Raw genomic sequence first — 16,484 nt, 5'->3', positions numbered from 1 at the left:
AGGCTGGGATGGGTGAGAGAAACTGATTTCTGAAACTTTGGATCAGGCTTCTTTCTGACTACCTGCAGCCTATTAAACTTCAAATGATTGAGCTATGTTCAATATTTCTGTAAGCATAGGATTTTCACACTGTAGAGCCCACTCTCGAACTTCTCCATCAGGAGCATAACATGCAATTGCAGTACAAACAATTTGATCAGCACAGGATTCCTTATGAACATTTGTCACCCAATGACAATAATGGCTAAGACCATATAGTTCAGCTGCCCATGTCCTGTAAGACTGTTTTGACCATTTCTGGCAGCAGTTAAACTCTACACGAGCAGCAATAATGTGAGTATGTTTACAGTGATGGGTAGAAAATAACTCACACTTCTGATAAAGAAACACTTGAAGGTCCTCATAAGGGGCAAACTGACACAACTGATATCCAAGGGTTAAATAAATGAGAAACAAAAGGCCTTGCAGAAGTTTATGTCTGTTATCCCAAATGCCTCGAAACGTTGCTGCAGGCATCTTTTGCAAGTGTCCCAGTCTTCTGCTGCATCACTGTATGCAGGAAACAGTGGCAGATATGTTGTTGCCGGGGTCACAGGTTGTGCCTCCTCTTTCTGCATATGCCATGTTTTGTGAAATGACTCCTTTTACTGCTACTAATGTCCAATAATTTGATGCTCACATTCATGAGGACTCCCCTAATAAATAACTTTTTAGCTGCATCTACATACATACTGTGCAAGCCACCATATGGTGCATGGGTACCCTGTACTGCTATTAGTTATTACGTATCTTGTTCTACTTGGAGACAGAGCAAGGGAAAAATGACTATCTACATGCCTCGATATGATCCCTATTTTCTTGTATCTTATCATTGTGGTCCTTGCTCAAAATGTATGTTGGTGGCAGTAGGGTCATTCTGCAGTCAGCCTCAAATGCCAGTTCTCTGAATTTTCTCAATAATGTTCCTTGAAAGAATGTTGTCTTCCCTCCAGAAATTTCTATTTAAGTTTCTGAACGCTAGCATGTTATTTGAACCTAATGGTAACAAACCTAAAATCCTGCATCTGAAGTGCTTTCGTGTCTCCCTTTAATCTGACCTAGTACAGATCTGAAACACTCAAGCAATATTCAAGAATCTGTTGCACTAGTGTCTCGTATGCCGCCCCCTTTACAGATATGCCAATAAACCAAAGTCAGTCATTCACTTATCTCGCACAAACCTCAAACATTTGCCATATCACATAGTTTTGCAATGTTATGACCAGATATTTAGCCAACATGACTGTAAAGCAGGACACTACTAATGCTGTATACAAACATTGCAGGTTTGTTTTTCCTACCCATCCGCATTAATTTACATTTTTCTGTGTTTATGCTGCCATTCATCACACTAACTAGAAATTTTGTCCAAGTCATTTTGTATCAACCCACAGTCACTCCTCTTTGACACCATCCCGTACACCACAGCACCAGCAAACAAACTCAGATTACTGGCCACCCTGTCAGCCAGATCATTTATGTATACACAGAATAATAATGGTCCTATCACACTTTCCTGGGGCACTCTTGATCGTATCTTAGTCCCCGATGAACACTCGCTGCCAATGACAACATACTTGGTTCTACAACTTAAGAAGTCTTTGAGCCACTCACATACATAGTTACAACAGTGGGACTGTTATATGATTGTATTTGGCACAATACTATAACACACAGCAGTCTGCTTGCCAAACTATTGTTGTAGTTTTAGAGAAAGACTATTATGTGACATTCTACTGCTTAGTAAAGCCAGAAAAGTCAATGTCAGTATAGTTGGGATGGAACATCTTTATGTAAAAATTTTTTTAAAACACCTACTGCCTACCGCGAAAGCTAGAATGCCCACTAATGGGCAGTAGGGACCAGGTTGACTACCACTGATTTAGAATAAAATTCTGAGTTACAGAGTCGTTAAAAATAGTTAAATAAATAAGCCTTATTTTGAACAGGATTGACTTCCACATCATTGTCTTTCCCTACATCACTGTCTTTCACAGGAATCCGGAAACAAATGATTTGTTAGTACAATTTTCTCTTTTTTCTTATTCTTGATCATGCTGAAAATGAGATCAATACCACTGTCATTAAAGTGATGTTCTTAAATTTAAAATATGAAATGCATGTATCATGAGGTCCAGAAACTTCTCCTACTATACTTATTTGTCTTGCTGGGGAGCATCTATACATTGACTTTATAAATAAGCCTCACACTTTTGTATTCTTCTTCTTCTTATTATTATTATTTCATACAGGCCAACTAAGGACCACGACACTCGACTATTGCATTTGGAGTGGGCTTTGACATTTGCACAGTAGTTATGCATCCTCTGGCTGTGTTGTTCCTTCCTCTCCTGTGTCCAGAGGGCACCAGTCTTCTTTCTTGGTAGTCTATCCTGGAACCTCTTTTGTCTATGCTTCTTCATGAGTATTGTCCGATCCTTCAAGTTTCCTTCTGTTATTCCCAGTTCCTGAAGATCTTTCTCCACTTCCATCAACTATAGTGACTTGGTCTTCCTCTTTTGCCAGTAACAGAGGAGCTGGTTGGTCAATCTATCACGATGCATCCTGTAAACTGTCCATAAAATGCTAGAATTTTTTCCTAGCTACATCTGTGATTGTTTCACAGCACTCTTAGAGCTCTCGGTTGGGTCGCCTTTTATAATTGTCACCTTCCTTGACTGGCCCCAGTATCTCCCTCATTATCTTTCTCTCCTGGATTTCAAGCTTTTAAGTAAGTCCCTTCCTATTGAGTATTAAACATTCTGAAGCATATAAGGCTTCAGGACGGATGACTGTATGGTAGTGCTTCAGTTTGATATGAAACCAAAAAGTTGTTTACAAGAAACATATTATATATGAAAATATGGGCCTGGTCTGTTTCACAAGATTCTGTCAGTCCATATGGTGCATAAAATTTTAATACTGAACACATCTTAATAGTAACAGACATTATAATGTAACAGTAATTATAATGTAATCACTCACTGATTTCTGAAGTAAGACATCATGTTCTTTAGCTGCAGTTCGAAAGCACTGTTCTGATAGTATATCACAATGAGTGAAAACTGCTTCAGCCAAATGGTGATGCAGCAATGTGTGGCATTCTGCCAGTTCTCTTATCAGAGAAAATGCATACAGCTTCATGGATCGATTTGTGTCCACACTGTTATCTGAAACAAATGATGAATTTAGTTTCAATAACTGTGTATAATAGTTATTTAGGTGAGTTAAAATTAAAAAAAAAAAAAAAAAGATGTAACCAGAAAACTGTGTAAACTCAAAACTTGAGAAAAATTTGGTAAAAAATATTCTTAATTTGATAGAAATACTTTATTTATGAAATATGAAAATTATTTTTATCGTTAATTTTTTATTGATTTCATTTACTTCTATCATTTTTTCTTGCCTTGTACTAAAAACAGTCATAACAGCCAATATTCCTTATTGCTGAACCCAACTTTTATTTTACACTACTCCTTCCAGCCTATATTACCTCACACTTAATTAAATAAAATAATGAACTCTGGATCCATAGGAGCACATCTGACAGAATGTCTCTTCTGATAATATTTTGCCACGGTTTTCTTAGTCCAGACTTACATCAGTTTTTACTATGCATTTTACAGATCCGGATTTCTGACACTTATGTTACTTCTATTGTGTACAGTTCATTTTCTTATGATAGTTCAAAAAGCATTTGTATCAGAGAATGAATACTTCGTGTGTGTGTGTGTGTGTGTGTGTGTGTGTGTGTGTGTGTGTGTGTGTGTGTGTGTGTTTTGCTGACAAAGGCTGTGGTCGAAAGCTATATGTGACTGTCTTTTAATAGTGCCTGTCTGCAACTTGGCAGTCTTCTTTATGGTAAGTAGCAATCTGCATTTTCCTACACTGTTCATATTCCTACCTGGAGTTTTAATTCTTTGGTACATTTTCAATATTTAAGCAAAAATTGTAATTAATATTCTGATATTTAGTATATTTTTAAAATATTTCATAGTAATTTACACTAAATGTTTTTCATTTTAATATATTAACACACAATATATTTTGGATTCTCTAACTCAAAAAAATGTACATTCAAATGGATAACTGGTATACACACAAAGTAATTTCCAGCTACAAAAACTGTATTGTTGCATTTTGTTTCTATTTTGTGCATTCACAGTGATTGGCTTATTTGGTATTTGACAAACATAACATTACTTTGCTAACCCATTAAAATTTTCTTATTATTCCCATGTTAACGATGATAATAGTATGAGTATTATTACACTGTCTTTAGAAGTTACACTTTAGATTGAGTACCTCAGCAGCAGCTGTTGTCAAGCCCAAGACTATAAAAAGGAGAACAGGTGGTGCACAAAGGAAGTGTAAGAAAGTAGTTGGCCAGCTTGATTTCAGCAATCTAGTTTTAATTACGTCATCATGCCAGATGATCGCCCTTGCACAAACTTTCAACTTGCACCACTGGTGTGATGGAATGCATGCTTGCACAAGAACTATCCTTGACTCTGGGGCAAATGCAGTATGGTTTCTCCAGATCATCAAAGTCTGACAGGCCAGGAATGTCATGCGGACAAGGATCAGAGCTTCTTAAAATCTTTTCTTCCATAGAACAAGAACATTGGGGGGCACTTAACATCAACAAGCTACTGAAAACTGGCAAGCTTTAACACAGGGGGCATATGCAGACAAGGAAAAAAAAGGGTTCAGGATTTTCCTCGGATTTGACAGTTAAAAATACACTTTCTCCTGGGTGAAAATATACATTTTTCCAGATTAATATACACATTTTCCATGTGAAAATACATATTCTCCATGTTACATGACAGTATACATTTCCTCGGAATTCTAAAACTTACCAGACCTTTCAATGACGCACATTTTATACACCGGTGTAAAATTTCCCGGCACTTTAAGAAACGAAACTCAGAGAAAAAAAAAACCCACACACACATTTTGGAAAGATCTTTGATGCACAGCAACATGTACACTGCATATTTTTGTATTACAAAAGTGTAAGGGGAGGGAGCGGGAGAGGGGGGGAGCAACCACATTATGTTAGTTTAATATACATATACATATAGTTTGGCAACAAGAAAAGCTATGTTTTCACATATAATATTACTCTTTTTTTGCATGTGTTGCCCTTTAAGATATATCAAACACAAATGTGGTACTAAAATTTTAAATAATTACATAAATGTCTGGTCTTCTGGGCCCAAATTTTTCTAAGTGGTTGGTCCTCAAAGTGTTAAGTTTTAAATGAAAATCAAATGCTCTGTGATTTGAGAAATTCACTGCACATTCTCACACATAACAAGATTAATTTCAAAACTAGATTCTACAACTCAAAGGACTCTAATATTTTTCTATGTGGTGACTTTTTTTTATTTGTACACTGCAATACTGTTATGCAGCATTTCCAATCAAGTTTAAATTCACACAACACTGCAAAAACCTGGTAAGAAGGAATACAAATTTCTTTGGGAGGGGGGGGGGGGGGGGACGTTGTTTGTATACAGCAGAACTAAGAAGAATAAGAATTTTCATGACTTTTTCAAACTGTATAAAAAAATTAACAAAGTTATTTGGGAAGCCAAGAAACTGTACATCTGGCAGTTTATATCATATTCCAGAAGAAAATACAAAGCCTTGTGGGCAGTTACAATGATAAAACATGGTGTGCTGCCACTCTATAACTTACTGAAGAATGGCATTCTGCAAACTTAAGATGTGAACAACACAAATTAAGAAATAATTTTGTGCCTAGAGGAGCAGCAGACAAATGTTGAAACATATCTTATGATTGAAAAATATTGTGTTTGGCAGAAGGAAGATATGTAAAATTCTGCTTAAGCTTTTCAGTGTGGTTTTTGGGAAGCCAAATTTTTGTATCTCATCTCATGGTTGGTTCTTTATTATGGCGTAATGTGATACATACAAGAAGATGAAAGCATGTAATTAAAATTCAGTGAACAGTCGAAAATAGTCAATAGTTTAGAATGAAACACTTCATTTCAGTTGACTTCCTCTGTGGAAAGGGTAAATAAAAGCCAAATTTCTTTCACAAACCAACAAAAATAACTTCATTGTTGTGTAAGATGAATAATGTTGGTGTGCCAATAATGCATAGAAAAAAAAAATCAGAAAACAGAAATTAATAACATATTTTACTTTTCTGCAATTTCGTGAATGTATTCATTTGATAGAAATCCATTCTGTTTTCAATTGACTTGAGAGCTGTAAAGGAAGTCAGAACAGTAAAATCAAAAATGTAAACATGGGTCACGTAGAGACTACCCCCCACTGCAACTCTTGACTGCTCTGTGCATGTGCAAATCTGAGTTTGGGCGCACCAGAATAATTTTACCCAGAAGCATCTGCCTGCTTGCGGTTACTACTTATACAGCAACAGCCACACTTTGCAGCGAGAAGCGGGAGAAGGTGCTGCTCATATGCGACTTCTGCTTCGCATGTGTGCAAGAGCCCACTGGCAATTGTTCAAACAAGCCTAATTTAAACAACTGTGCCAAAGCCTTTGACACATTTTGCTGTTGGCAGGCACTTGTGTGTGAACTGTGTTATGTTGTTGTAAATGATGCATTCTCTTTGCAACTAAAGTTTTATTTTGGTGTTATTCTCGCATTTGTGCATTATTGGTGCAGTTTTGTTCTGCAGTAGCAGGCTAAAATAAGATTCTTTGTTAGTGTATTAGTTCTTACCTCCAAAGATTACAAAAATTTAACTGAAAACCAAAACAATGAAAAATTCCTGGTTGGATGGTTGGTTTAAAAGGGGAGAGAAGGGACCAAACTACGAGGCCATCAGTCCCTTGTTCCTAATAAAACAATGCGACAAGTGTGAGAATAAAACAGACGAGACAGATAACACAAAACGGAAAGAAAGGAAAATCCACAAAAACGAAGGAAAGGCAGAAGTCGTCTGCACACAGAGAGGGTGAGATGGATGGCCCTATAGCTGCTGCTAAGCCATTAATGGCCACTAAAAATAGAGATACGCTCAAGACTGAGCCCTATGGGACTCCATTCTCCTGGATATGGATGGATGTTGTCCTCGATGGTGAGTGTTCATCGGAGGTGAGGGTATCATCTGGAGTGCCTCGGAGAAGTGTGGTAGGTCTGTTGTTGTTTTCTATCTACATAAATGATCTTTTGGTTAGGGTGGATAGCAATGTGCAGCTGTTTGCTAATGACACTGTGGTGTACGGGAAGGTGTCGTCGTTGAGTGACTGCAGGAGGATACAAGATGACTTGGACAGGATTTGTGATTGGTGTAAAGAATCGCAGCTAACTCTAAATATAGATAAATGTAAATTAATGCAGATGAATAGGAAAAAGAATCCTGTAATGTTTGAATACTCAATTAGTAGTGTAGCGCTTGACACATCTGTAAAGGAGACCGCTTATAGAACACTGGTGCGACCTATTCTTGAGTACTGCTCGAGCATTTGGGATCCCTATCAGGTCGGATTGAGGGAGGACATAGAAGAAATTCAGAGGCGGGCTGCTAGATTTGTTACTGGTAGGTTTGATCATCACACGAGTGTTACGGAAATGCTTCAGGAACTCGGGTGGGAGTCTCTAGAGGAAAGGAGGCATTCTTTTCATGAATCACTACTGAGGAAATTTAGAGAACCAGCATTTGAGGCCGACAGCAGTATAATTTTACTGCCGCCAACTTACATTTCGCGGAAAGACCACAAGGATAAGATAAGAGAGATAAGGGCTCGTACAGAGGCATATAGGCAGTCATTTTTCCCTCGTTCTGTTTGGGAGTGGAACAGGGAGAGAAGATGCTAGTTGTGGTACGAGGTACCCTCCACCACGCACCGTATGGTGGATTGCGGAGTATTTATGTAGATGTAGAACAATGGGAGGCATTAATTTGGACATGGAAAGTACGGAGTGACAGGAAGTTTTGGATAAAAATCAGGAGCGTGTCCCAGAGACCCCACTCATACAATGTGACAAGGATATGATGTCCCCAGGTCGTGTCGTAAGCTTTACGTAAGTCATAAAAAGACAGCAACCAGGTGTTGGCATCTGGAAAAGGCTGTTTGGATGGCAGACTCAAGGGACACAAGATTATCAGTGGTAGAGTGACCCTGGTGGAAGCCGCCCTGACATGGAGCCAGTAGGCCACATGACTCCAGGACCAATCCCAACTGCCGACACACCATACCTTCCAGCAACTTACAAAGAACGTTGGTGAGGCTGATGGGCTGATAGCTATACACATCAAGTGGGTTTCTACTGGGTTTGAGCACCAGAATGATGGTGCTCTCCCGCCACTGCGATGGAAAGACACTATCACACCAGGTCTGGTTGAAGATGATGAGGATATGCCGCTTGTAGTCAGATGAGAGATGTTTAATCATCTGGCTCTGGATCCAATCAGGCCCAGGAGCTGTGTTGTGGCAATGCGCAAGGGCATTGAGGAGTTACCACTCTGTAAATAGGGCGTTATAGGACTCACTGTGGCGTGCAGTGAATGAGATGACTTTTGCTTCCAGCCACCGTCTGAGAGTGCGAAAGGCTGGGGTGATAATTCTCTGACGCAGACACTCGAGCAAAGTGCTCGGCAATCGTGTTTGCATTGGTAGATAACAAACCACTTATGGCAACACCGGAAACACCTGTTGGGGTCTGGTACCCAAAAATATGTTTGACCTTTTCCCAGACTTGGGAAGGTGAGGTATGGCACCCAGTGGTTGAGACGTATCTCTCCCAACACTCCTGCTTCCGTCATCTGATAAGTTGGCGAATGCAGGCATGGAGCCGTTGAAAGGCTATGAGGTGCTCCAGTCCAGGGAAGTGTGCTGCCTTTGCCGCTGTGGAGCTCGCCGACACTCCTTAATTTATTCAGCAACTTCTGGAGACCACCAAGGGACTGCCTTATGCTGGGGGCACCCTAAAGAGTGAGGGATAGCATTTTGTGCCGCAGAAACAATTGTTGTAGCCACCTGCTCAACCACACATCAATGTTACCGTGTGCGGGATATTCAATAGTGACAGCACAGGTGGTAGTTTCCCAGTCCACCTAGTTTAAAACCCATCTGAGCAGGCATCCATGGGCCTGATGCCAGGGCAGTGACAGGAAGATGGGGAGGTGGTCACTACCGCACAGGTCTTCATGTGCTCTCCAGTGGATAGATGGGAGAAGTCCTGGGCTGCAAATTGATATATCAATGGCCGAGTAACTATCATGAGCCACAATGAAATGTGTGGCGGCCTCAGTATTTAAGAGGCAGAGGTAAAACTGAGACAGTAAAGTTTTGACATCTCTGCCTCAGCCAGTAAGAACTGTGCTACCCCACAAGGGGTTATGAGCATTAAAATCTCCCAAAAGTAGGAAAGGTTTAGGGAGTTGATCAATCAATGCAGCTAATACATTCAGGGGCACTGCACCATCTGGAAAAATATATACATTGCAGACAGTTATTTCATGTGTCTTCCTTATCCTGACAGCCACATCTTCAAGAGGGGTTTAAAGTGGCACAGTGTCACTACATACTGAGTTTACAACATAAACACAAACTCCACCTGACACTCAATCATAGTCGCTACGGTTCCTGCAATATCCCTGATAGCCATGGAGGGCATGGGTCTGCATTGCCGGGAACCAGGTTTCCTGGAGAGCAATGCAGATAACAGGTGTAAAGCTTAACAGTGCCGTAGCACAGCCAGGCAGCGGAAAAAATTGCTGCAATTCCACTGGAGGATGATGCCATCGTGAGGCTGGGAAGGCATGGAACATTCAATGAGGCAGTTTACGCCTCAGTATCACCTGCTGCCACCGACTTTTTGCCTGAGCAGTCTACATCCATTGTGTCTGAGGGTCTGGTGAGATCTAGGTCCTCAGCGGATGCCAGAATCTCCACCCCATCCTCAGGTGCAGAGCTTGTAGGTAGTGATGGCGTGTGTGCCATCACAATTTCCTTGGTCTTGGGGGTCTTCTTTTTGGATTTCTCTCACTGCTCCTTGGATTTCCCTGGCTGGGAGGACTTCACTGGCTCAGTCTCTGGGACTGAGGATGAGCATGAAGCCCTATGGCCAGCTGCTTTTGAGCTCTTCAGCCACTGGTGGGTGTCATCTTTTCCACTAGCAGAAACCTGGGAAGGGAGTGACTCAAGGGACCCCTTCCTAGCAAGAGAAGCCAAAGAAGGCTTCTCTGGCTTAGAAGTGGGGATGGATGTCATTGATGGTTGGGGGGGGGGGGGGGGAGGGGGAGTGTTGATCCTGAAGTATGTGGTGCGGGCGCAACAGGAAGGTAAATGCCCTCCACCATCAAGGGAGGAGGTGTAGTATTCCGGCTCTGAGAAGTGACAAGGGTTGGCAGAGCTGAAGGTGACAGAACTGTTGTAGCAGTGGCGTAAGACAATATCATACATACAGGATGCAGACGTTCAAATTTTCTCTTAGCCTCAGTGTAGGTCAGTCGGTCCAGGGTCTTGTACTCCATGATTTTCCTTTCTTTCTGGTGAATCCTGCAGTCTAGCGAGAAAGGAGAATGTTGCAGCTGACACAGGTGGGAGGCAGGGCACATGGAGTATTGGGATATGATAAGCATCCACAATCTCGACATGTGATGCTGGAAGTACAGCGAGAAGACATATGGCCGAACTTCCAGCACTTAAAGCACCGCATCGAGGGAGGGATATAGGGCTTTACATCACAGCGGTAGACCATCACCTTGACCTTCTTGGGCAATGTGTCATCCTCGAAGGCCAAGATGAAGGCACTGGTGGCAAACTGATTATCCCTTGGACCCCAGTGGACACGCTGGACAAAATGTACACCTCATCGCTCTAAATGGGCGTGCAGCTTATCGTGTGTGTGTGTGTGTGTGTGTGTGTGTGTGTGTGTGTGTGTGTTTTGGGGCTTATGGGCGCTCAACATCGAGGTCATCAGCGCCCTTGCAGCTCATCGTCAGACTGCAAAAGAAGGTCCCTGTGAAATATGATACCCTGGACCATATTTAAGCCCTTAGTGGGCATGATGATTGCAAAAACATCCCCCAGCTTGTCATAAGTGAGTAACGTCAGTGACTGGGCAGAGGATGCTGTTTTGATCAAGACTGACCCAGATCTCATTTTGGACAAACCCTCCACCTCCCCAAGCTTGTCCTCTAAATGCTCAACAAAAAACTGAGGCTTCATCATCATGCAAGATTCCCCATCAGCTCTCAAACATGCAGGGTACCATGGCGAATAAGATCCACTGCCATCCTTAGCCTGACATTCCTCCCATGGTGTGGCCAGGGAGGGGAACGATTTGGGGTCATACTTCAGTGAGTTGAATTGAGCTCATAAACAATTAGAGACTGCTGGTGTTTCAACACCAGCAAGAGATGATGGACTATGCTTCATCGCGTGTCATCCGCCCTGATGCCACCCACTCCGACCAGGGGCCCTCCTCACAGGTGCCACCCAGCTGCAGCAAAGGCCACCTGGCAGGATGGCCATTGCTGAGAGTTCTGATGCCCATGGGGGATGGGCATCTACCCCTTGTCATAAGTGGGGAGTTAATGGCGGAGGCACCAGGGGGCTATAACCAACAGAGTATATGGTGGCCCCACCACAAAGGACCGGCTACTGTGCTGGATAACAGGTGCAAAGAAGTCTATGGTCATCGTTGACACAGAAAGTGACACTGCATAGTGCATGGTGGAAAATGCACCCAGGAAGGTGTCCTCACACAAGAGATGGAGAATGAGCGGGACTGAAATGTGACAACGAGAAAGTGGCTAAAGATCTCAATGCACGATGGACACAATGCACCATGTAAGGCACCCTTTCTCAACTGACTCACTCTTAAGGAAAATTTTGAGGAATGGAGGTCAAACCCTACAAGGGACCATCACATAAAGGCCAAAAAGTGTGAAACTCCTTTTAGTCACCCCCTTACAACAGGCAGGAATACCTCGGGCCTATTCTTACCCCCGGACCCACAGGAGGAAATTCTTGAAATTCTGGGAAATTCCTGGAATTCTAAAAATTCCCATGTTTTTCCCACGATGAAAAAATTCCCAGTTTTCACCTGGATTTCTCAGTTGTTGAAGGTGTATACACCCTGCAACAGTTTGCAAATATTTTGCACAAATTCCAAATTGTAACAGGGTATACATTTCAAGGACGAAATCAATTTTAATTTAGAAAACTACAGGACATGTAAGCTTACACCAACCATTTAACAGTACAGAGGGAGTTCTTGCAATAAGAAATTCAGTACTTCACTTTAACTCTTCAACAGAAAGAATCTCTGTAATTAATGAACAAGCAACAAAGCATAGGCAGTGATCAACACTCATGCGCCCTTAAATAAAGATAACAAGAAAAATCCTTAGAAAATTGAAGCCTCCTGGTATCTCTCAGAGGAGATAACCGCCAAGATCCAAGAACATTGCATCAAGATCTTATTGGGTGAGTGTTATGTGCAACTGGGCAGAGAGAAAAGAAACAAATTGCTAGTAGGCCTTCACAGCCAGCACACTGGAAGATGGATAAAAATTGAGTGTCTCTAAGATTCCTGTAAAATCCTTCTTTTGAAGTCTATTGTCATCGTCGATGCATAAAGTGACACTGCATAGTGCATGGCGGAAAATGCACCCATGCCATGATGGCAGAATGTTGATGGAATCCGACTGCAAACCCGAAAATTACTGGAAGAAGAAATACGCCGGGAAAATTACAGAAGTCACATCAAATCCTTTGCTAGTGGAATTCCCTATTGTTGCAGTCTCCAGAAAAAATATGTCTGAAACTTAAAATGTCAAAAGTGCAGAAAGGTTGTTTTTGACAAAGACCATTACTTAATTTGGATAAAGTAAAATTCCAGCACAGGAGATCTACATCTAAAAGCAAGAGTTTTCAAGAATATCAATATTCTGTTGCAGGACATATGTTAACAAGCTCCAAAAACTCACCAAGCCAATGCAACACACTACAAACATCAGCTGTTAAAGTAGAACAACCTCCAAGAAATCACAAATACAGGTGGTAGGGCACAATCTGTACTAAAAGATAGGAGTCTTTCCTGAAACAATGAAAATAAACTCCAAAATAATCCCCAAAGAAGAATGAGCTTATGACAGAAACAGACTGGAATAGAACAAATCTTCCTCAAACGAGTGCACCCCAGTTGCCAACAGTGCTTGGCAGACCGGATGATCACCCATCAAAGTGCTAGCCCAGCTCGACAGTGCTTAACTTTAGTGATCTGACAGGAACCGGTGTTACCACTGCGGCAAAACCATTGGCTGAGAAAGTGGAACCTTAGAGAAAAACACTAAAGAGAGCTGCACAGTAATGGTAAACATTTAAAACAGAACATTTAAAAGAGATCTGAGAAATCAGAACAATTCCACAGAGCTGGAAATGTGCACTGACACATCAACAGCATAAGAAATGTGACTTGGCAAACCCAAACAATTACTGAGCCTTATCTTATTTGCTGATATATAAAATTCCATCTAATGACCTCCTAAACAGAAAGATCACCTGAATGGACCCTGAAGATGATAGTACAGACCTGCCAATGTACCAGCACAATTCTCACGTTTGTGGGCTTTAGGAAGGCCTATGACTCTGCTGTCAGACAGACTGTTTTGACAAGACTACATCAGAAAATAAATATGCCTTAGAAAAAACAACAAAATATAGTATCAAAGGCAAGCCTCCAGATATCTGACAAGAAAAACCATTACAGGGCAAATTTGAATGAACACAGCTGAAAAGTTCAATTACAGATGGAATGTGGTACAATGTTAAAAATACCCTGGAAAGATCATATGGTTATATGGTTGTACAGCAGTACAATCTTAGATAGAGCCACCAAATGTTGAAAGGCATTCAGAATCCCACAGGGCCATGAGAGCAAAAAAAGTAATCTCAACATTACCCAACATGGAACATTAATTTCTAATCTTCTTTCCTTCCTTAAAATTAGAAGACAGTTCTTTTAATGGAAGCACTACATACATCAGGGACCAAGCTCCTGGAGAGTATTCTAAAGTTGCAGAAATTGTAAACAAGGAGCAGAAAATTCTTAGGAAAATATATGGCCTCACACAAGAAAATGGCATTTTAATGAAGACAACATCTGACCTCTGCACACTAATGAACAAGTTCATTAACACCCTGTGGAAGAAACATCTGAAATTCTATGGCCACATTTATATAACAGACAACAAAAGACTCACCAAAAGCTCCTCATAATTATTAATTCAAAGGAGGTTAAAATCAATTGATTAGAAGAAACTAGAGAAGATTTACAGAATATGAACATCCAGAGAAAAAGCAATAAATCACCCAGTCCTTGGAACACATGTAATAAAGTGCAGATTCATGAAGAAGCAATGGTCACAAGAACAGAAGAAAAAACATACTGAATTCATGAAGAGATTTTGGAAGGATGAGACAGGAAAAAACATGAAGCAAACTACCAAGTTTCAATGCATTACTCAAGTGAACAAAACTGAGGAAAAACAATATCATGTGACCATCCATCTCAAGGGTTCTTTCTCCAAAGGATCTTAAAGAGTTATGAGGTAATGTTGTCTACTTCAGGTCCCTTGCTTCAACTTAAGTCTTTCTCTGCTCTACAGGAACAATATTATATCACACCAATAACTGAAATCCTTGCAAAAATCAAACAATGGAAAATCCAGGATGGAATGTAACAATACCAGAGAAGGAAAGTTGCTACTCACCATAGAGCAGAGATGCTCAGTCACGATAGGCACAACAAAAAGATTCACACAATTATAGCATTCGGCCATTAAGGCCTTTGTCAGCAGTAGACACACACACACATACACATGCACACACACACACTCACGCAAACGTAACTTGCACACACATCTGCAGTCTCAGTGAACTGAAACCACTAGAGTATTAGAAGCCATATGGTCATAAACTGCAAATCACTAGATACTAAAAAATATACAGACGAGTAACCACATCCCTTACAATTTGCAGAAAACTGGGACTCAGCTATGTAAATTCCTGTTAACACTAAGTTTCATAGGAAACAGCTTTTAACTTTTCCGATAAAGAGGCTGATAGCACTCCTAAAATCAGTAAAATCACATAAATGTTTAGTATGAAACTGTAGATTAAAAATGCAGCTGCAGAGTGTAACAGGGAAAACAACAGCTATTTTCAAAGTACCCATTTTTCTGCCAAAATATGCCACATTTTGAACAACAACACATAAAAAGTAATCTCTTAGTAATACTCAAAATTACCTGAGTGTGTAGATTACAGAAGTAATCTAGCCTGCAATCACTGCTTCTGTCTCCTAATGTATAACCCCTTCACTTCCCATGTATTGTATACGACACACGGAACTGGTGACACTTATTTGCATACAAAACTCGTGCAACAATGAAGATACATGCACCAATACTTTGCTCACCTTTTGCAAGGCGTCATTACCTACTGTAACAAGTTTCACTGCTCTGTGTCGTCAATTACATGTAACAGAAATATTAGATGGATCAATATATTTTTCTACCAGCAGAACTGAAGAGGATAACTAGACTCATTATTAAGTTCTAGAGGCTCTCCTTCGTGGTTAGATTTATGGAATATGATGTGTGAATGAATAAACAAGTATAAAGTCATCACTGTTTATATTGTTCGTGATTCTCCACATTACTTTGCAGTCTCTCAAATTCTTCAACCAAACAGGTCTCAGAAGGCCCAATGGTGCTGACGAACCACGCCATTTTTAGCTTATGGGCAACACTGGATATGGACATGAAGGGGCATGTGGTCAGCACACCTCTCTTCCATCTGTTGTCAGCTTTCATGACTGCAGCTGATACTTCCTCAATGGCCTGACAAGGGCTGAGAGTACCATGCTTGCCAACAGTGCTCAAGGGCTGAGTGCACCAACAGTGCCTGGCATACCTGACAGTGCTTAACTTCAGTGACCTGACTGGAACTGGTGTTACCACTTTAGCAAAGCCATTAACACTTTATAGTCTGCTAACTATTATTCTGATATATTTTGCAGAATATGATCATAAATTTTTCTGCTGACTTATTCTATTACACTATTTACCTGAAGAAATGCATTTCATGTGTATTTACTCATCTTCTAGGCCCACCACCATACATAATGCATTGCCACAAACATATGACTCTTGTTAAGCAAACACATATAGTTAAATTTCTATGAAGATATGGTTGCAGTTACTTTCTCCAATAGAAGCTGATATCAGTACAACCAATAGAGGAACAAAAGTGAAGTAAGTATTCATTTTTTAGAGCAAGAGCAGAGGAAGGAAATGGGTGATACAGAAAAAAAATTGGGAGGAACAGGCAGGATTCAGCTACAAATCCAGTTAAGAAGAATCCACATGGGGCATGAGATGAGATTCAGATGATTAATTTTCTCTGTATGTCCATCTTTATA

At 40.7% G+C, this 16,484-nt stretch overlaps 1 protein-coding gene across 4 annotated transcripts in view; it reads right to left on the bottom strand.

Moving 5' to 3' along the window:
* LOC124788313 (AP-5 complex subunit zeta-1-like) overlaps nt 1–16,484 on the bottom strand; it is a 158,491-nt gene that overhangs the window by 119,323 nt on the left and 22,684 nt on the right. For all 4 annotated transcript variants that reach the window (XM_047255551.1, XM_047255548.1, XM_047255549.1 and 1 more), the window contains one exon: nt 3,025–3,209. In XM_047255551.1, the coding sequence (XP_047111507.1) occupies nt 3,025–3,209 (185 nt within the window). The remainder of the gene's footprint in view (nt 1–3,024; nt 3,210–16,484) is intronic.

Source organism: Schistocerca piceifrons, chromosome 3 (assembly GCF_021461385.2).
Source record: "Schistocerca piceifrons isolate TAMUIC-IGC-003096 chromosome 3, iqSchPice1.1, whole genome shotgun sequence".
In the NCBI taxonomy this organism is placed as follows: domain Eukaryota; kingdom Metazoa; phylum Arthropoda; class Insecta; order Orthoptera; family Acrididae; genus Schistocerca; species Schistocerca piceifrons.
This window is presented reverse-complemented; position numbering and strand designations above follow the sequence as displayed.